General features: G+C 44.1%; 1 protein-coding gene across 7 annotated transcripts in view; it reads right to left on the reverse strand.

Moving 5' to 3' along the window:
- Positions 1–484: 484 nt before the first annotated feature.
- Positions 485–21,016, reverse strand: part of xdh (xanthine dehydrogenase) — a 94,450-nt gene continuing 73,918 nt past the window's right edge. For 6 of the 7 annotated variants that reach the window (XM_073056073.1, XM_073056070.1, XM_073056071.1 and 3 more), the window contains 8 exons: positions 17,372–17,500; positions 17,197–17,271; positions 13,894–13,946; positions 12,595–12,709; positions 8,120–8,185; positions 6,487–6,675; positions 5,118–5,285; positions 485–4,592 (listed from right to left, as the gene is read on the reverse strand). In XM_073056073.1, coding sequence (XP_072912174.1) covers positions 4,542–4,592; positions 5,118–5,285; positions 6,487–6,675; positions 8,120–8,185; positions 12,595–12,709; positions 13,894–13,946; positions 17,197–17,271; positions 17,372–17,500 — 846 coding nt within the window. In that variant the 3' untranslated portion in view covers positions 485–4,541. The remainder of the gene's footprint in view (positions 4,593–5,117; positions 5,286–6,486; positions 6,676–8,119; positions 8,186–12,594; positions 12,710–13,893; positions 13,947–17,196; positions 17,272–17,371; positions 17,501–21,016) is intronic. The other variant, XM_073056075.1, reaches the window with a different exon arrangement.

Consider the following 21,016-nt stretch of genomic DNA (forward strand, 5'->3'; position numbering starts at 1 on the left):
GACCAAATCTTTTCTGCAGGTCTGGAGAGGGACAAGGGAATGGGGAAATGGTGAAGGGTGGGGGGGGGGTGTAGGCAATACTAGAAGTTTGAGAAATTGATATTCATGCCATCAGGCTGGAGGCTACCCAAATGGAATATAAGGTGTTGTTCCTCCAACCTAACTGTCGCCTTATCCCAACAGTAGAGGAGGCCAGCGATGGACATATCGGAATGGGAATGGGAAGTGGAATTAAAATGGGTGGCCACTGGGAGATCCCGTTTGTTCTGGTGGACAGAGCTATGATGCTCAGCAAAACGGTCTCCCAATCTACGTCAGGTCTCTCCGATATAAAAGAGGTACTAGGAGCACCAAACATATCTAATCTTCACCATCTTATCTTCTTGATGAATCACTTGAATCAATCTAAGTTGCTTTTATGGTAAAATATTTTTAGTAACTTATATTGTTAATTCCAAAAATCAAATTCAAGACAAGCATTACATAGTTTAAAACAATATTGCATTTTTATTGAACTATTAATTACACAATTACAATTTACTTCATTTCCTTCACTTGAATTGATAGAAATCACTTTGTGTATGCAGTTTACTTTTATGTTCTAATACAAAATCTATTTATAGAACAGTACAACATTGAACGGGCCATTTACCCACAAAAAAGGCCGATCACCAGTAGATGTTTAATTAAATATAAAAGGGGATTTGTACTTATCTTTAAATATTTGCCAACGATTTGACTACTTGGAATATATTTTTTCTAACTAGAAAACTTTATCATTCAGTCATTGACCCTGACAGATAATATAGATTATCGATGACTGATTCATTGTACATGGAACAGGAATGTGGAACATCACAAAGAATCATTCAACATATCGACCTTTGCAGATCATTTAGATTTAAATTAAATTATCATGTCTTTCTGAGATTATCTTGTGCATTGTTCTTATACCATAGCCCCATTATTTTTTTCCTTATTAAACACACTTTCATCCTTGCTTTCTTTATTGAAAATGACACATTTTTTCTATTGGGAAATGTTGCTTTTTGATTCTAATTAAATTTAATACTGTAGAATATTTATCTTAACACAATGATATGTGGTGTTCCTGGTAGACCCATTTCTTCATAGTGCCAAAGACCATCTCCTGACTGAGGCGGTGTCTGTGTGAAACTTGCTTATTCACCATGTGACCATGTGCATTTCTGCTGGGTGGTCCAGCTTCCTCACACATTCCAACGACATGGGGTTAATTGGCAACTGTGAATTGTTTCTTGTGGGTAGGTGAGTGGTAGAGTCTGGGGGGAGTTGATAGAATTGCGGGGAAATTTTTTTAAAAAATGGGATTGATGTTGGATTGGTGTAAGTGGTGGTAAATGGTCGGTACCATGTCTCATCAAATTTGATGATCATTCAACTTTATTACAATATCAAGTTTTCCTATAGTCTCGAGGACCCTATAGAAAAACTTGACATTGTAATAAAATTGAACGATTATCAAATTTGATGTTATTGTTTGATTTCTCTCAGATGCCCACCAATTCCTTCCCTAACAATAAGGGAAAATTTCCAGTAATTAATTTGCATCTCAACAAGTCTTCCGGGCAATGCACAAAACCAGAGCGCTTGGGAAAACCCACGTGATATCAGGAGGAATATATAAACTCTACACTGACAGCATCAAAGGAAGTTAGAACGTGTGTTCCCAGAGGAGTGAAGAAGCAGTGCTAACCGCTGCACCTCTCTTTCACTACTCTGCCAATGGAAAGATGGAGAGAGTGGGAGATGACTTGGCACCAACCTGATGTATTCTCAGACTGTGTCAATGAGATGCAGCAGGTAGATGAGCAAAACGATGGAGCTTGAGGAAATCGTGTGGAGAGGAAAAGTAATTGCAAAGGACTCTATCTACAACCGGATTGGTAGAGTCCTTGGTGATCAACGCCCATCATTTTCCAACACAAGGACCCTTTTTGAAATGTAATTAAATTGGTGCGTAGTCTTGAGACAAATTCTTCCAAACTTCAACTTTGAAGCAACAGTCAGTTATTAACTAAAATCATTCATCAATGGTTCTTCCAATTCCAGATACATGGATTGGAAAGGTTTTGAAGGTCATGGGCCAAACTCGCAAATGGATGGGGCATCTTGATTGGCACAGAACAGTTGAGCCAAAGAGCCAGATCCCATGCTGTCAAAATTTCTGAATCCATGAATTTGGATATGAAATAAAAGCCAAATCACAGGTGCTGGCAATCTAAAATAAAGATAGAAGCAGATGTATGAAATTCTAATTGGGTCACATTTGAGGTATTGTGTGAAGTTCTGGTCACCACATTTCAGAAAGGATGTGGGGGCTTTGGAGAAGGTGCAGACGAGGTTTTCTAGGAGGCTGCTTGTATTAGAAGGTAATAGCTACAAGGAAAGATTGGACAAAGCTGGATTGTTTTTTGGAGAGTGTCAGAGGCTGAGGGGAGACCCATTAAAAGTTTATAAAGTTATGAGGAGGATAAATAGTGCAGATAGACACAGTCTCTTTCCTAGGGTAGAAACGTCCAATACAGGAAGCCATAGCTCTTAAGGTGAGTGGAGGAAAGGTGGAGTGCAGGGCATTTCTTTTTTAAAATTGACAATGGTATGTACCTGGAACACAGGGTCAGGGGTGGCAATGAAAGCCCACACTATAGTGGAATATAAGGGGCATTTAGATTAACACATATACATGAAGGTCATGGAGGGAGATGGATCATTTGCAGGCAGATGGGATTGCTTTCATGTTTGGAGCAGACAGTGAGCTGATGATCCTGTTCTTCGTATGCACTGTCTACGCATACTCTAAGATTGTAAACATTTCGCATGTCAGATAATGTCTGTCAATGTTTCAGTCTGATGCCCCTATGTCCTATCTGGGCAAGGAGAGGACACAACGTACGGGTGGAGATGACAAAGGGAATGGTTGCAAGTCCTATTCCCACCGTGACCTCTCCTCAACCTCTTACACAGTTGCAACAAAGACCGAGGAAGAATGAGCACCTCATCTTATGCCTGCACTCACTGGAATTCTTGAGAATCGCTGCTGAATTCAACAATTTCCTCTTCATGCCCCTGATGAAACGTCTTTGAAACATCATAATTGGACCCGCTTCTACCACTTCTGACAGTTTTTTCCATACACTCGCCACTCTCTCACCGCCTCAGGTTCCTTTTCAAATCGTTCCCTACTCACTTCAAACCGATGGTCTCCCGTACACTGGAAAAAGCAGTGAAGATCCACCTTATCTATTCCCCTCATGGTTTTATGTACGAGATCACCCCTCAGCTGGGGGGTAGGGGAGGAAGAGAAGCCCCTGTCTATCCAGTCTCTCCTTACAACTCAAACCCTCCAGTCCCAGCAACATCTTGAGAACCTTTGTTCCTCAAAAATGCTTCACCATTCAACAAGATCATGACCAACAGCTGCTGCTAAAGGCCCTTTCCTCTGCTCTGAAGCACCTGGACAACAGGAAATCATATGTCACTACAGCTTTCTGTTGAACATAATTGTGCCATCCAAAACTCACCATGAAGCTTCAAGACCTGGGGCCTCCACACCTCCCTCTGCAACTGGATTGTTGACTTCCTCATCAGCAGAGCTCAGTCAGTGAGGATTGGTAACAACATCTCCCCCTTGCAGGCCACCAGCACAGGTGCACCTCAAGGCTGCATGCTTGGCTCCTTGCTCTGTTCCCTATGCACTCATGGCTCTGACAGTAAGCTCCACTCCAATGTCATTTTCAAATCTGCTGCTGACGTTAGTGCAGTCGGGTGAATCACAAATGGCAATGAGTCCGCTTACCAGAGCAAGAAGGACATTTAGCTGAGTGGTGGAAGAAAAGCAACCAATCGCTCAACAATAGCAAAACCAACAGGCTGATGGTTGACCTTAGGAAGGGAAAGGAGGGTGAGTATATGCAAGCCTACACTGGGGGATCAGCAGGTTTAAATTTCCATGCATTAACATATCAAATGACCTGTCCTCGACCTTAACACATCGGTGCAGTCACAAGGAAGGTGTGCCATCATCTTTATTAGATTAAGGAGGTACAGCTTGTCAGCAAACACTCTGACAAACTTCTACTGAAGTACTGTTGAAAGTATCCTGACTGGTTGCAATCTGAATACACAGGAACCCTAGAAGAGCAGAGAAAGTCATTGATCCTGTCCAATATATCACTGGCTCATCTCCCCCCTCCCCCCCCCACCCCACCATCGGTAGTACCTACAGGAGGCACTGCCTCAGGAAACAACTCTCATCATCAAAGATCCCCACCATCAGACCCATGCCATCGTTCACAGCTAACATGGGGCAGAAGGTACAGAAAGCACGTTCAAAAGCAGCTGCTTCTCTTCGATCATTTAGTTATCGAATCAACCAGCAGATCTTTGAATTCGAATTGAATTTGATCCTGTTGCTGAGTGTCAGTGAAGGTTCGGCAGTGAAATAACGATCAGACTTTCCCTTATTCTCTCACTGGGGTCAATCTTCTTCTGAGCTCTGGCTATACTTCAATATTCCAAGGAGTAAAAGTTCCTGGTTCCGCAGGAGGACACTGGGAGAGAGAGGAAAAGCAGATTTATTGTTACTTTGACAGAGATGATGAAAAATCTTTTCAATCTCTGGCCACTCCCAGTCCTTTTGTTTTAAACACCCTCACCCAAGCTAAAGATCCCCAGAACTGTCTGGGAGTTTTACGAACTATCCCTGATGGTGTACCAGCACTTACAGAGGGGGTCATAGTCATGAGTCATCTTCCCGGAGAGTGTTTTGGTATTTATACAGATTTCTCAGGAATGAGTAACTGTTCACATGGGTTCCTTCAGAGTTTAATAGCATTTATAGAGGCTCCCCTGGGGTGTGTCTGTATTTACAGGGATCAGCAGGAGCGTGGCTGTTTGCAGGGATTCTCCTTGTTTGACAGAGTGTCGGGAACTAAAGAGACCAGGATCTCCAAGATGGGTTGGGGTTGGCCTACAGATCTTCAGATCTGACTTAGACTGAGAAAGAACAACGTGACTAATGTGGGTAGTCAGACCCCGAGAAAGACTCAGTACAGCACCCTGAGAGAGCCGCATACCATCTTGGTCAAGGTGTCCACACAGGCAACTCGTATCCTGTCTGGTGTTGCCGGGCTGTCCAGACGGAAAGGTTCCAGCACTCCAAACGCTGCCCTGGCAGCGGCAATGGCATCCTTGATGGCAAAGAATATAGAGGCCGCGAGGAATAGAGGGGGTTCTCCGACAGCCTGCAATAAACACCACAGAGTGAATCACTTACACCAGCCCACTGGCAATCTCCATTCACAGCCCACAACTGTGAATCACCTACACTGATCCCTCTAACAACTTCCATGCATGTCCACCAGCCCAAAGTAATAAATCATGTTACGAACCCCTTTAACAGATCCTACTCTTGCCCCACAATCACGTACACTGATCACTCAAACACTATTCAGAGTTGCAGCCCAGGGTGGCATCATCCATGTTACCAACCCTTTATAAAAGACACCATTCTCATTCACATTGCTCAGAGTAGCTTTATAAATCTTAGGGATCACTTCAACAGACCTTGTTCAAAGTCCGACTTAAAGTTCAACGAGTGGTTTCTACTTTTATTTAAAAGAATCCTTCAGCTTTAAACAGTAACTGAAAATTGACAACACAACTCTCCTCAGGAAACACCGTGTTGCAGCTGGGTGCCTCGTGACTCTGCTTTGAAGTTACAGGAAGTGACGGTGAAGTACGTCTCCAAGCTGCAACTTCCTGTGTTCTGTTGCTCCCTGCAAGTGACTAATTCTGACACAAAATGTCAAAGTAAAATACCCAAAGGCAAGTCTCTACATGGTTTGCTTGGATTTGTTTGGACACCAGTCACCGGGGTCAGTAGATACTGATCTTTGTTAGGGTAGCAGACTTCATTATTTCTGCTAGTGGTGTTGGCAGGTATTGGGAAGTCATGAGCTGCAACAATGTCTTTCTTATTGGGCTCAGTCCTGGTTCATCATTGCTTCTTGCTTCTCTTATTTCTCCTGGCAATCAATCACATTTTGGGATTTGGGCTTCACTGGCCGGGCCATCCCTGGTTACCCTAGAATAAACAGCTTGCTAGGCCATTGACAGTGTAATGGGTTTGCAGTCACACATCATCGAGGTGATGTCAGTAGCAGTGAACGGATAGATTTGTACAAAATCCAGTAACTTTATATTAGCGGTCAGGTTAATTCTCAAAAATTCTCCTAGATTACTAATTGACATTAAACTCTAGAGCTGCTGTGGTAGGATTTGAACCCAGTACTTTGGATTACTGGCCCAGTAAATACACTTATGCACCACCAGATTCTTTGTTGTAATCCTCTGTCTTTACATTGATCAACATAAATCTTGCAAGTTATACAGTCAACAAACGGCCCGCTCTATCAATTAAGCAACAAATAAACCTTAGGTCACCTTGGAAGAGTAAATAGCTTTCTTGTTTGGAGCTTCCCGCAGGAGGGATACATTGAACTTGGCAGGAATGTCTCCAGCCGCCGGGATCTTGTAGGCGCCCGGACCCCGGGTGTACAGCACTCCGTCTGGTGAATAACGTAACTCCTCCAAAGTGAAAAGGCCGAGGCCCTGTGCAAAGGCTCCTTCCACCTGCAGAGGGAGGGGCAGGAAGGCGTAAGTGAGAAACAGAGTGGAGAGAGAAAGAGGGAGATTGAGAAAGAGTGTGAGGAGAAAACAGAAAGCAAGAGTTAGAGAGAAAGATGAATGAGAGAAAGAAAGAAAGAAAGAAAGGAAGAGTGAGAGAAAGAAAGAAAGAGTTAAAGAAAGGGAGACAGAGAGGGAGTCAGTGAAGCCAACTATCAGAAAACACTGGCCCTTACTCCCACACCTTGATCTAGTGAAGGAGCTGTTAAGCTACATGCTTTTTCTGGTTCAATCTGTATCAGCTATTCAAGGTGGGACAGGTGAGCTCTTCCTGAATTCTGCTCTCCAGGGATTGTTTATCCTTCAAGGAGCTCCTCTACAATTGATGGACAGGTTGCCAGGAAAACCAGCCGGATCACAAGTCCCATCACTTGGATGTTAAATTGAAACTCCTTCCAACCCAGACCAAGCTCCAAGGTGTCATGTCTTCTGTAGCCAACCCATTAAATGAGAGGAGGTTCACTGCACACAGCTAAACCCTGCATGCATTTCAATGGGTTAGTGAATGTATATGCAGAAAAGGGCCATTCAGCCCATCTATTACATGCGAGCCGAAACTCCAATGTTACACTTCCCCATCCCTATCGAAAGATTCCTTTGTCAGTTGGGAAGATTATGTTTCAAATACATAGGCCATTGAAACAGTTCAGTTCAATTGTCCTTATTTCCTGTAGACCTGCCGTTTATTCACACACTCAAGCCCATCTGATTCTTTACATGACCACTTAGTCTACCCACACAGCTTTGGGATGAGGGGGAGATTGGATCCCTGGGAGAAAGACGCGCAGTCACTGGGAGACGCCACAAAACAGCACCAGAGAGGAGGATGGAATCTGTATCCTCTCGAGCTGTAAGAAGCCACTCTTCCCGTTGTGCTACCACTGCCACCTAGTGGAGATGCTGCACATTGCACACTTAAGGCCTCATCTTTTGGATGCTTTTTAATATGCAGAAGTGGCAATGAGACTTGTCAAAATACATTAATGAGATTCTTCCTAAGGAAGTACTGATCTCACCTGATCAGACTCAGCCTGAACCTGAATGTATGTTTGCAGAATATAGACCAGAGTGATCTGGACAACTGGTCCCGAGTTGGGTTCAAGCTTGATTCCCAAGGTCAAGTGATCATGGTCACCTGTACATAGCATAAGCTTAGGAAATGAACTGCTCCAGAGTAGCCATAGTCAAAATTCCAAGGCATCACATGTTTCTGTTCTTGATCTTTATCACACGACTGCTTGTGGGATCATACTCTGCACAGTTATATCACCACAGCAGTACCACATCGTACTGAGGTGGACATGCTGAGATGCAGGAATCCCGGCCGTCTTTCCCCACCACTCCTGTTAACACCAGGGCACTTGTTCCTCGCGCAGCAAAGGAAGCTCACCTGCCCAATGTCCAACGCCGGGTTCAGACTCAGGCCGACATCCATGACAATGTCCGTGCGGAGGTTCTGGAATCAGAGAATTTTACAAGCATTCTCCATCTGTCCTCACCAGACAACATCCCATAAAAATCAGATTGATAAAAATAGAACCAAGGGACAGAAAATTTCAGTCACAGGGAGCAGTACCAAGCAATCTTTTGGAGCTGTGGACTGGTTGCATGATATATTGGTTTTAATTTTCCAGATTTGGGAATGTTCCATTAGATTAGAAAATATAAAATGCAACTCATTTGTTCAAAAGGAGGAGGGGACATAAAGCAGGAAACTATAAGGAAGTCAGCCAGCCAGAATCATTGTTTGTTTCATTCTTCATTTCTTCCTTATTGAACATTTGGAGCAGCGGGATAGTGGAATAGTCCTCTTGTGGGATGTGGGAAGACAAGGAGATGTCCAGTGTCCATGATGACTACACCAGTTTCAGCTTCTAAAAGAGCTGGAACTGAACTGGATGAACTCTGGGTCATTTGGGAGGCTGAAGGGCTGATAGATAAGACATATAAAGAGATAGTTACACCCAAGGTGCAGGGTACAGGAAACTGGGTGACAGTCAGGAGGGGGAAAGGGGATAAACAGCCAGTGCAGAGTACCCCTATGGCCATTCCTCTCAACAATAGGAATACCACTTTGGATACTTGGGGGGGGGGAATTAACCTAGAAGTGGGAAGACATGGTGGGCAGGTCTCTGGTATTGAATCTAACTCTGTGGCTCAGAAGGAAAAGGGTGTGAGAAGAAGCAAGCTTTAGCGATGGAGATTTGTTGGTTAGGGGAACAGAAAGGTGGTTCTGTGGATGAGAATGAGATTCCCAGAGCGTTTGTTGCCTCCTGGGTGCCAGGGTCAAGGACATCTCGAATCGAGTCTACAGCATTCTGAAGTGGGAGGGTGAAAACATCAGTCCCAATGATGTGGGCAGGATGGGTGATGAGGTCTTGCAAAGTGAGTCCAGGGAGTTAGGTGCCAAGTTAAATGACAAGACTTCCAGGGTTGTGATCTCAGGATTGCTACCCGTGTCTTGTACTAGTGAGGTCAGAAACAGGGAGATCATGAAGTTGAACATGTGGCTAAGGCGTTGAAGGAGGAGAGAGGGCTTCAGATTTTTGGATCATTGGGCTCTCTTCCATGAAAGATGTGACCCAGACAGAGGGACAATTTGTACCTGAACCTAGCGGGAAGCTTTATTAGTGCTGCACAGGGGTGGTTTTAAACTAGAGTTGCAAGGGGATAGGAACCAAAGCACCAGAAGAGATGGTGGGGTGGTTGTGGAGAAAGATGGTGTTAAACATATATACAAAGTCAGGAATAAAAATGTCGAGATAATGTCCTGAGCTGTGTCTAATTCAAAGAATGTTGTAGGAAAGGCAGACAAGCTAAGGGCATGGATCAGCACATGGAATTATAACATCATAGCCACTGGTGGAACTGGGTTGCAGGAGGATCAGGACTGGCAGCTTAATGTTCAGGGGTTCTGTTGTTTTTGACATCATAGAGTAGGAGGGATTAAAGGGGTAGAGGTGGCAATACTACCAAGGGATAATGTCACGACAGTGCTCAGTAAGAAAAGACTGGAGAGCTCCTCTACTGAGGCTTTATGGATGGAACTAAGGAATAATTAATAGGATTGTATTATAAACCAGCTAGTAATCCACAGGATTTAGCGGAGCAGATTTGTACAGAGATCACAGACATCAGAAACATCAGGTTGTGAAAGTAGGTGATTTTAACTTTTCACATATTGGTTGGGACTTCCATATTGTAAACGGTTTGGATGGGAAAGAGTTTGTCAAGTGTGTTCAGGAAAGTTTCCTTAATCATTTATTAGAATTCCCAATTAGAAAGTGCAATACCAGATCTCTCATTAGGCAACCAGGCAGGACAGGTGACAGAAATCCCACTTTTTGCAGTTGGAGCCGAGGTGTTTGACAAAGTGATCCCACAATTACGTCAGATCTCAATATGGTTGAGGAGGCTGCTTTGGGAGTACTGAACACAGCGGATGGCCCCAACAGATTCACGGGTGAAGTGTTGCCTCACCACGAAGGTCCATTTGGGGACTGAATGGAGGTGAAGGAGGAGATGAATGGATAGGTGTAAAACTTCTGCCGTTTACAGGGATTCCTGCAGAAAACAGAGACTGTGGGGATATAAAGATGTACTTGGTGGTAGGGTCCCGCTGAAGATGGCACAAGTTACAAAGAAAGATACGGAGGCTCATGGGGTGGTAGGTGAGGACAAGAAGAACTCTATCCCCATTAAGGCGGAGAAAGGTGGGGTAAATGTGAATGTCTGGGAAAAGGGGAAGATGTGGGTGAGGGCAACACCAATGGTGGAGGAAGGGAAACACTGTTCTTGAAGAAAGAGGACATCTCTGATGTCATGGAAAGGAAAGACTCGTCCTGGGAACAGATGCAGTGGAAATGAAGGAACCGAGAAAAGGGAATGGTATTTTCACAGGAAACAGGGTGGGAAGAGGTATAGTCAAGATAACTATGGGAATCGATGGATTTATAAAAGATATCAGTAGACAGTTTGTCTCCAGTAATGGAGAGAGAGAGAGAGATCGACAAAGGGGAGAGAGGTGGCAGAAATGGGACAAGTGAATTTAAGGGCAAAGCTGATGAAATTGATGAGCTCATTGTGGTTGCACGAAGCAGCACCATTATATAGCATGGAAAGATGTGGGGAACATTCCCTGGGAAGGCTGGAACCTGGATGTTCCACATAGCCAATGAAGAGGCAGGCATAGTGGGGTACATAGGTGCCCATGGCTACAACTTCAGTTCGGAGAAAGCAGGAGGAGCTAAAGGAGAAAGTTGTTGAGGTTGAGGACTAGTTTTACCAGACAGAGGAGAGTAGTGTTGAGGGGAACTGGTTAGATCTGTCTTAAGAAAGAAGTGGAGAGTTCCAAGACCTTCTTGATGGGGGATAGAAGTGTATAGGGACTGGAACTGCTTGGTGAAACTGAGGTGGACAAGACCGGAGAATTGAAAGTGAGGAGATCGAGAGCATGTGAATGTCAAGGATGTATGTGGGAAGGGTCTGAACCAAGGGGGATAAAATGGACTCAAGGCATGCGGACAGGAGTTCAGAGGTGCAGGAGCAGACAGAAACAGTGGAACTACCTGGACAGTTATGTTTATAGATCTTGGGTGGGAGGTAGAAACAAGCAGTGCAAGGTAAGGGAACTACGAGGTTGGTGGCTGTGGTCGGGAGATCTCCAAAGTTGACGAGGTTGGTGATCATGTCGGAGGCAATATCCTGATGATCTTGAGTGGGGTCCCTTTCAAGAGGTAAGTAAGAGGAGGTGTCTGAGGCCTCAAGAAGGTAGTGGTCAGTGGGCCACACTGCACAGCACCCCCTTTGATAATGAAGAGGGTGGAGCACAGTGCATTCAGAGGGGGTATGGTTCAAAGAGGAGAGAGGAGTGCTGAAGTCGAGCTGGTTGATGTCTTGTCTGCCATTAATGATGAAAAGATCCAGAGCAGGCAGAGAACCAGTGTGGAATATTCAAGAGGAGGGGGGCGTTAAAGATGGGAGAAGGGGCCATTAGTGGGTGGAGGTAGGGAGTTCTTGCTGAAGAAGCGAGTTCAGAGACGGGGTGAGGGAAGAATAGCTTGGTGTTGTGGCGGACGCAGAGCTCACTGAGGTGCGTGTGGAGGGACACAAAGGCAGGCCCCTCGCTGAGGACGGAATGCTGTGCTTCGGAGATGGGGAAGTTGAAGGGTACGGATGTTTCCACCTGTCACCGAATTACAGGAAAATTCTGGTCACCGAATTATAGGAAAGATGTCAACAAAATAGAGAGAGTACAGAGAATATTCACTAGAATGTTACCTGGGTTTCAGCACCTAAGTTACAGGGAAAGATTGAACAAGTTAGGTCTTTATTCTTTGGAGCGTAGAAGGTTGAGGGGGGACTTGATAGAGGTATTTAAAATAATGAGGGGGATAGCCTTTTTCCATTGAGAGTAGGGGAGATTCAAACAAGAGGACGTGAGTTGAGAGTTAGGGGGCAGAAGTTTAAAGGTAACATGAGGGGGAGTTTCTTTACTCAGACAGTGGTAGCTGTGTGGAACGAACTTCCAGTAGAAGTGGTAGAGGCAGGTTCGGTATTGTCATTTAAAGTAAAATTGGATAGGTAAATGGACAGGAAAGGAATGGAGGGCTATGGGCTGAGTGCGGGTCAGTGGGACTAGGTGAGAGTAAGCATTAGGCACAGACTAGAAGGGCCGAGATGGCCTGTTTCTGTGCTGTAATTGTTATATGGTAGAAAAAACTAGAGTCACTCATTAAAAATAAACCTCAGCCCATTGAAGACCGCAGCCAAAAGGTTCATGGAGTTGTGATTACAATCAGGTCAGATTAAACAGGCTCGAGCATCTGCGAGACTCACGCCTGCTCCTAATTCATATGTTCTTACCTTGTGATCCCCAGTGAGACAGTCAACTTCAACCTCTGAACAAGCCACCCCGTAACTAAAATAGGAGTAGGGTCTTCCTGTGTTCTCCTTCTGGTTATAGTTCAAATCCGGAGTCCTGGCCAGGGAACACCAGTCAGCATCAGCACCTTTTCTACTGAAGACCATTTACTTACAACACAACCCTGAGAAAAATCGCCCTGCCAACTGAAAACACGTACTTCCTTATCATTACGTGCTCCATGCAGAGGCTGGTTACCCAACAGTAAGGGCAGCATTCGCTGCCTCCCTAGAGCCCTTACACAGGGCAAAAAATGTGGGTGTGACTGAAATCTCTGGAAGAGTGCAGATCTAGGAACCCCAAAGCTGTGCAGATGGGAGCAGTTCCCTTGATGTCTACACCCAATACGTTCCCTCTCTTCCTGCCACACATGAAGCACCCAGGCTGTTCCAGCAGCACCACAAAACCTGCAACCTCTCCCTCTAAGGCAAGGCCAGCTGGTGCATGGAAACACCAGGTTTCTCTCCAAGTTACAACCCATCCCGATTCACCAATCCTTCATTTTTAGCAAATGGGTCGAAATCCTGGAACTTCCTGCCCAGGGTTTACTCTGGGAGAATCTTGATAAATAGGTTGAATGGTTCAAGGCCCATCCACAGCTGCTCAGTTGAAAATAGGAAATGGGCAATGAATAGCCTGATCTGAAATGAATTGAGAAGGCGAGCTATTGGTCTGAAGTAAATAATTATACTGAATTGCATAGGAAAACAATGTGCAAATTTAGGACTCAGTCAGAGATTCTTCCAAAAATAAAAATCTAACTTTTTCTCAGTTTTTTTTCTCAAAACTTGCACCAAAACTCTTGGTAACCTCCTCTGGTTAAAGTGAACAACCCTCTTTTTCTTTTCTGGTTTTTCTACAGAAGTACATCTCCACCCCGGCATCTTTCGGTAAAATTGTTCTGTGCACTCCTCAAGCCTTAACACACTTTTTAAGTGCAGTGGCCAGAATTAAAAACAACAAAGTTTTAACTAGCGCTTTAAAAAGATTTTCAGGATGATTTCCTGTGCTTTCTTCTCCATGCAAGGTAACCGAAAGGGATCTGTCTGCACATCCCTTCCTCTTCCCCCACCTAAATCTCCTTCTTCCTCTGCTCCCCTTCAGATCACACCACTTTGTAAATAATGCTCTTCCTGGCACTAGAGTTCATCTGCCTAATATTTGTCCAATTTCCCAATCTGTCTATCTCAGGGCAGATCTAGTTATGAAACTATGGATTTGGACTGGATGGCAAGGGTTACCTGTAAAATCCTGCTGCAGACAGACTCACTCTTTCCATGTAAGCAGCAGAAACCTGAGGGAGAAAGCATTGAGGATTAATGATACATCCCATCCATTTCAACACTGTGCCAGTCATACATTGTGTAATGGAGCGACCATGCAAGTGCTTTCCAATGGACTATTATGATGACTAGAGATCTGTGACCAGCAATGTTTCACAAGGATTAGTGTTAGAAACTCATTATACCTGTAATTCGGATGAAAATGTAGATGGGCTGACGTCCTCTGGAGAGTATGGCTTATTCTGCTTGAGAGCCACTTCCATCGTGCTGATTGGTTCATTTAAAGTCTGCAATGCTCTTTTCCTATTGGTTGGCTTACGTGCCACGGCGCCCAATTACAGTTCTGGGCACCCTGGGGGTACAAAAGGTGGCACACGCAGGGGGTTTGCCCTCTTTCTTTCCTGCCACCCGAGGGGCCGGACTTCAGGCTGAAGTTGCGAGCAGTCCTGAAGGACCACTGAGAAAGGGCATTGCTCCCCCTTGACCCCCCCCCCCCACAGTCTGTTTGGTATCTGTTTGTAGCATGCTTGCTTCTTGGGTTTTATAAATCAAGGAGGTTTACCAGCATATCCATTCATTTAAAGGATACCTGAATGCCCCTTGTGGTGGTTTTGGGTAGCTTAAACAAACACTTCAGTGTTTCACTGTTCATTTCTCAAATGAATACCTAACATACCCACTTGTAAATCTGTCTCTCCTGTTTCATTCATTGGATCCTCGAACCTGCTCTTCCGGCTAGTTCGGAAACGACACAAAACTGGCACAGCTATGGACAGGCAGGAAGATTGTCAGAGGATTCAGCTGGATGTCGATCAGTTGGAAATTTTGATGGGGAAATGGCAGATGTAATTTGATCTGGAAAATGGTTATAATGTTGCAAACTGGGAGATCAGATACTGTAAGGGGAAAGGTTGCGGTAAATAGCAGGAGCCTTATAGGAACACTGATATACAGAGATCTTGGGTTGCAAGTCCACAGCTCCCTGAAAGAGGCAACACAAGGAGACAAGATGGTGAGAAAGCATATGGCTTGTTGACTATCAAAGTTGGAAAGTCAAGTTGCAGCTGTACAACTTAAGTTACATGCATGCAGTTCTGATCAATACATTAAAGCAAAAGTGCGGCAGCTTTGGTAGGGGTGCAGAAGAAGGTCACCAGGAGGTTGCCTGGATTAGAGGGTATGTGCTACAAGGAGAGGTTGGATGAACGCTGACTGCTTTTTTTTTTCCTGGACCATCAGATGCTGGGGAGACCTGATTGAAAAGAAAGTATTATCAGGGACATAGACAGGGTAGACAGTCAAAGTCCTTTTCTCAGGCTACATTCAGGCATAGGTTTATACTGAGAGGGGAAGGTTTTGAGGGGAGTGGGGAGCTACTGCACAGGATTGAAATGAGCTGCAGAGAGTTGTAAGATTGGTCAGCTCCATCATGGGCACTAACCTCCGTAGCATCCAGGACATTTTCAAGGAGCAGTGCCTCAAAAAGGCGGCATCAATCATTAAGGACCCCCATTAACTAGAACATGCCCTCTACTCGTGGTATCATCAGAAGGCCTGAAGGCACACACTCAACAATTCAGGAACAGATTCTTCCATCTGATTTCTGAATGGACATTGAACCCATGAACGCTAACTCACTACTGTTTTTTGCACTACTTATTTAACTTAACTATTTAATATATATATTCAAACTGTAACTCAGTTGTTTTCTCTCTGTTGTTATTGTTATGACCTCAGCCCCCTCCTTTGTGAGAATCGCAAGAGAGAGAGAGAGAGAGAGAGAGAGAGAGAGAGAGAGCCTTACGGTTTGGAATGTGGGCTGGTCGCTCAACAAGACAAAAGCCTTGGACATAGCCATTGTCTTGGGAGACACCTTTGTGGAATAAGGAACTGGCCTACGTGCAAACCCTCAGGGCAATGTGAGATGAGTGATGGGGGAAAGATTGCCTCGCCCCCCGACCCTGATGGACATCGACAACCCTGCCAGTCCAGATAAAAGGTGGGCTGCCGAGGCGGGGCCTCAGACGCACCAAGGAGACACACGAAGAAGACACGATAGTGCTTCCCGTCGGAGCGGGAAGCCATTTTGAAGGAAGCCACGTGCGTTAGATTCCGGATCGGGAGTCTGTGGCTGGAACCAAAGGACAAACCGTTTTAACTAACAGCAGGGATTTGCTTCGCAAAGACGATGGGCAAGTGTTCCTTCTCTCTCTATCCAACACGTGAAATGCCAGCGGTTCCCGAAACGGGGAAGCCTGCAGACTTTGAGTGACTCTTATACCCAATTGGACTCAGTATCACCTAGACAACGATAGAGCTCATTTTTGATTGATTATTACTACACCTGTGCTTTAGATTGAGTTTTGACGATGTATATGATCTGAATGTTTTGTAGTAACCATACGTTTGTGCCCCTTTATAAATAAAAACGTTTGAAAATAGTAGCACCAGGCTTCAGCGGACCTATCTATCTTTGCTGGTAAGTCACCCGGTTACTGGGGAACGTAACATTATATATTGCATTGTACTGCTGCCACGAAGTCAACAAGTTTCACTACATATGCTGATGATATTAAACTTGTTTCGGATCCTGATTTGAAAAGAGAGGCACATGGACAGGCAGGGAATAGAGGTATACAGATGATGTGCAGGCAGATTGGGATGAGTTTAATTTACCCAGATCAGTGCAGATATTGTGCACTGAGGGTTGTTCCTGTGCTGTGATGTACAGTTCTATTTCTATGTTCGTGATTGCTCCAATGCATTAAAGATTGCTGTGGGTAGACACATTGCTGAGTTGAGGTTACAATCAAATCTTATTCAATGATGGAACAAGTCTGAAGGTCAGATTGACACGCTCTTGCTCCAGTCCATATGTGCCTATGCATGCAATAGAAAATAACCAGGGCCAACAAGGTAAGTCCCACTCAGACTCCAGGTCAAACAGAAGCTGGTTTAGATGACCAAGCATTGTCTGAAAGATCTCCTAACTTCAATACAAAGTATTCAGGAAATCAGCATCAAATGCCCACTCTCCCCTGATACTTCGAAAGTAGGAACAGAAAATGCTGTAAGTACTCAACAGGTCAGACCATATCAGTTGAGTATTTCCAATATTGCTTTTTTTTATATTATATTTTCAGACTTTGCAGTTTTTATGATCTTCAGTTACATTGAAGCTGTGGGTCTGTCACAACTGCAGAAGCAATAGAGAGCGAGAGCCAATAGAACAATCAAAGCAATCGACTTTGTTGCACTTACCCATTGCTCCCAGGTTCCTGTTGGATTGGTGGCCTTAAATGGTTCTAACCTTTCCAGAAGAGTCTGACAAGCGTTCTGAAATTGACGGTTGCTTGAAGTGAGTGACATTAATTGGAGTTTGAGAATTGTGTTTTTCGGTAAAGCCAATACATTTTTACTGAGTTTGAGCTCTTACCTTGATTGCCATTCCATTCAGATCCGAGCTGACTGAGGCTGCTGTTGGGCTTGTGTTTGGAACTGTGCTGGTGCTTGTTTCACTGATGTGAACCAGGGAGACCGGGATGCCCAGTACTTTACTGGCAACCTGGATATACAGGAGCATTCAAAAGTCTGTCTTAGTTATTGCACTGCAAGGTTTGTGCAGATAGGTAGATGGATTGGTTAGTGGACGAATGGGTTCATTTCCATGTTATATACCTCTATGATTCTCGGAATTCTTGGCGTATTAGAGAACACACGTTCAACTCCCACTCCAGATAATTGAGAGCAAAATTCCAGTGCCATGAAATTGGAGCTTACTGGACTTTTACATGGGATGGTGGGTTCTCTTCTCTGGAAGCTTTGGATTAGATATGCTTGTGTCCACTGGAGTCTGGAAGAGTGAGAGAGGACTTAATTGAAACTTTTTAGATCCTGGGGAGAGGGGGGGCTTGGCAGGATGCATGTGGAAAAGGTGTTTCCTTGTACAGGGCAAGATAAATGTAGGGAATATTGTTTAAATATAGAGGGTCACTCATTTAAGCAGATGAGGTGATTTTGTTTTACTGAGGGTCATAATTCTTTGGAAGCTTCTTCCTCGAAAGGAATTAGAGTCATAGAGCAATATAACAAGGATAGAGTCCCTTTGATCCAATCAGTCCATATTGACCACATGCTCACCCAGCTAGCCCCAATTTCCTACATTCAGGTCCTATCCCTCTGAGATCTGTCCCTCCACGTACGTACCTCTCCAAGTGTTTCTTAAATGACACTGTGGTACCTGCCTCCACCAGTTCCTCTGGCAGATTGTTCCATATACTTACCACCTTCTGTGTAAAACAATTGCCCCCAGGTCCCTTTAAATCTTTCCCTTCTCACCCTAATACAACGCCCCATAGTTTTGTTCTCTCCTACCCTGGGGAAAATACTGTTACCATCCACTGTATCTATGCCTCTCTTCATTTTAAGCATTTCTGTAAGGTTGTCCCTTCATTCTCCTAATGTTCCAAGGAATATAGACCTAACCTAACCTACCCAAACTTTCAGTCTAACCCAGACCCTCTAGTCATGGTAACATACATGAAAACCTCTGTATTTGTTCCAATTTAACCATATCTTTCTTGTAACAGGGTGACCAAAACCTACGCATTAGCCCAAACGTTGGCTCACCAGTTTCAACTTCTACACACAGTGTCTTGACTGATGATAGAGGTAGAAATAGAGTCTATTTCTGAATATTTTTATAGCAAAGGTAGATAGAGGTGTGGGGTGAAAGGTTGCAGCAAGTAGACCAGAATGTGGAGATGTGCTCACTGTTAGATCAATAATGATCTTGTTACTTGCTTTGAGGGGCTGAGTGGCCATCTCCTCATTTGTCTGTTCATACTGCTGAACTATCAGAGCCGCTGCTTTCAGGTAAAAGGTTAAACTGAAGTTGGCTCTGTAAGGTGGACGGAGGAGAGCAGGGAGGTCTCCACAGAGTTCTGAACAGAAAGTAACTGCATCATTATCACGGCAGATCACTTGCTCATTATCATATGCTATTTATGGAATCTTGCTCTGCGCAAGATAGCTACTGCACTTTCCACAACAATTCAGCAAGAGCATTACCATTCATAAGATGCCCTAGTTTACCAGAAACAGTAAAGGGTTTGGTCTATTCTATATTCACACAAATCATTGTTCCCCTCTCTTTGTCCCTGTATCAGTGGTGTATTTTCATAGACCTTTTGAATAGATGGATTTACACAACATCCTTGTGCCTCTTCCATCATAAGTCAACGGTGCACTGTACTATGGACAGTTTTGGAATTCTATTACTGGGAAGATGTGATTAAATTGGAAAGAAAATTTTCCAAGGATGTAGCCAGCACGAAATGCCAAAACCATTTCTGATACCGAGTTAGAAGCTTGGATCTATGGAGTCTCAGAAATTACTTTGCGTGTCAGATTATGTTGGAATGGACAGGGAAAGGAATCCAGGAACAAAAGTGAAAGAGGATGTTCCAATGATTAAGCTCTGGAAGTCTGAAGGATGACAGTTTAAGGGCAACAAAGGTAAACCAGTGAACTACAGGCCGGTGAGAATGATATCAGTAAGATACTGGAGGGGATTCTGAGGGAGAGGATCCATAAAGCATTTGGATTGACCTGATCCGATTAGAGATGGTCAGCATGGCTTTGTTTTGGGAATCGTGTCTCACAAATCTATTAAGAAGTATTTTATATACATAACCATGAGGATTGATGAGAACAGGGCACTGGATGTTGTCTATATGGACTTTAGTTAGTTGGTTGCTGCCTGTTACTCTGCTAGCATTTAGGGCAGCAATAAAGATCCTCCATCTCTGTCAAACACTGATATAGAAATATTCTTTCTTGCTGTTTAACTAATAATTTTTTGACCAGTCAGCCTAATTAGCTCAGCACTGCACTGAACCACCAAACTTAGAGGACTAGTGGACCACTCTTAGCCTGGCCTCTACCATTTGACCTGTTTGGCATGGGTGACCCTACCAAGAGCCAAAGCACAAGGCCCTGACTCCAGCCAACATAGCTCTCCAGCTCATTGAGGCATACAAGCCGCCAAACCCTACAACAAGGTTGTGGTCCTCTTGGAGGTATTTGGACCTTAGTATGGCTTTGAACAAGTTATTTATCATTTATGTAAATAATTTGGATGTACAAGACATGGTTAGTAAGTTTGCAGTAAGTGGTATTGAGACACTGAAGAACGTTATTCAAAATTACAGAGGGCTCTTGATCAGCTGAGTGAGTGGGCTGAAGAATGATGAATAGAATTTAATTCAGACCAATGTGAGGCCCTGCATTTTGGGGAGTCAAATCAGGGTTGGGCTTTTACAGTGAACGGAAGGGCCTGGCCTTCATCACTCAGAGCATTGTGAATAAAAGTTTTGATGTTATGTTGCAGCTGTATAAAACTTTGTTGAAGCCACACCAGAGATATTCTGTACAGTTTTGGTTACCCTGTTATATTAAAGATGTAATTAAGCTGGAAAGAGTGAAAATTTTCTACAATGTTATTAGAATTTAAGGGCCTGAGTTATAGGGAGACATTAGGTAGGCTGGGAGCATAAGAGATTAAGAGGTGATCTTTTAGAAATATGTGAAATCATGAGGGCATAAATAGGGTGAATGCACACAGCCTTTTTCTCAGAGAAATTGAAGCAAAGAAAACTAGAGCACTTAGGTCTAAGGTTAGAGGGAAGAGATTTAAAAGGGACCCAAATAGTAACGTCCTGATTTGGAGAGAGGTACATATATAGAACGAGCTGCCAGAAGAAGTGGTTGAGGCAGATACAATAACAACATTTAAAAGACACTTGGGCAGGTACCTGGATAGGAAAATTTTATGGTCATGGACTAACTGCAGGTAAATGAGACAAGGTTAGATGGGTATCTTGGTAGATATGGATCAATTGGCCACAATGCTGGTTTGCTGCAAGTCTCCATTAGAGTTTGGCATCATGTTTCAATTGTAGAAAACATTGGTTAGAAAGTACATAGACTACCATGCCGAGTTTTGGTCTCTACGCTACAGGAAGAACGTTGTGCACAGAGAGAATGAAGAGGAGATTCATCAAGGTGAAGCTTGGATTGG

Source organism: Hemitrygon akajei, chromosome 9, assembly GCF_048418815.1.
Source record: "Hemitrygon akajei chromosome 9, sHemAka1.3, whole genome shotgun sequence".
NCBI lineage: Eukaryota > Metazoa > Chordata > Chondrichthyes > Myliobatiformes > Dasyatidae > Hemitrygon > Hemitrygon akajei.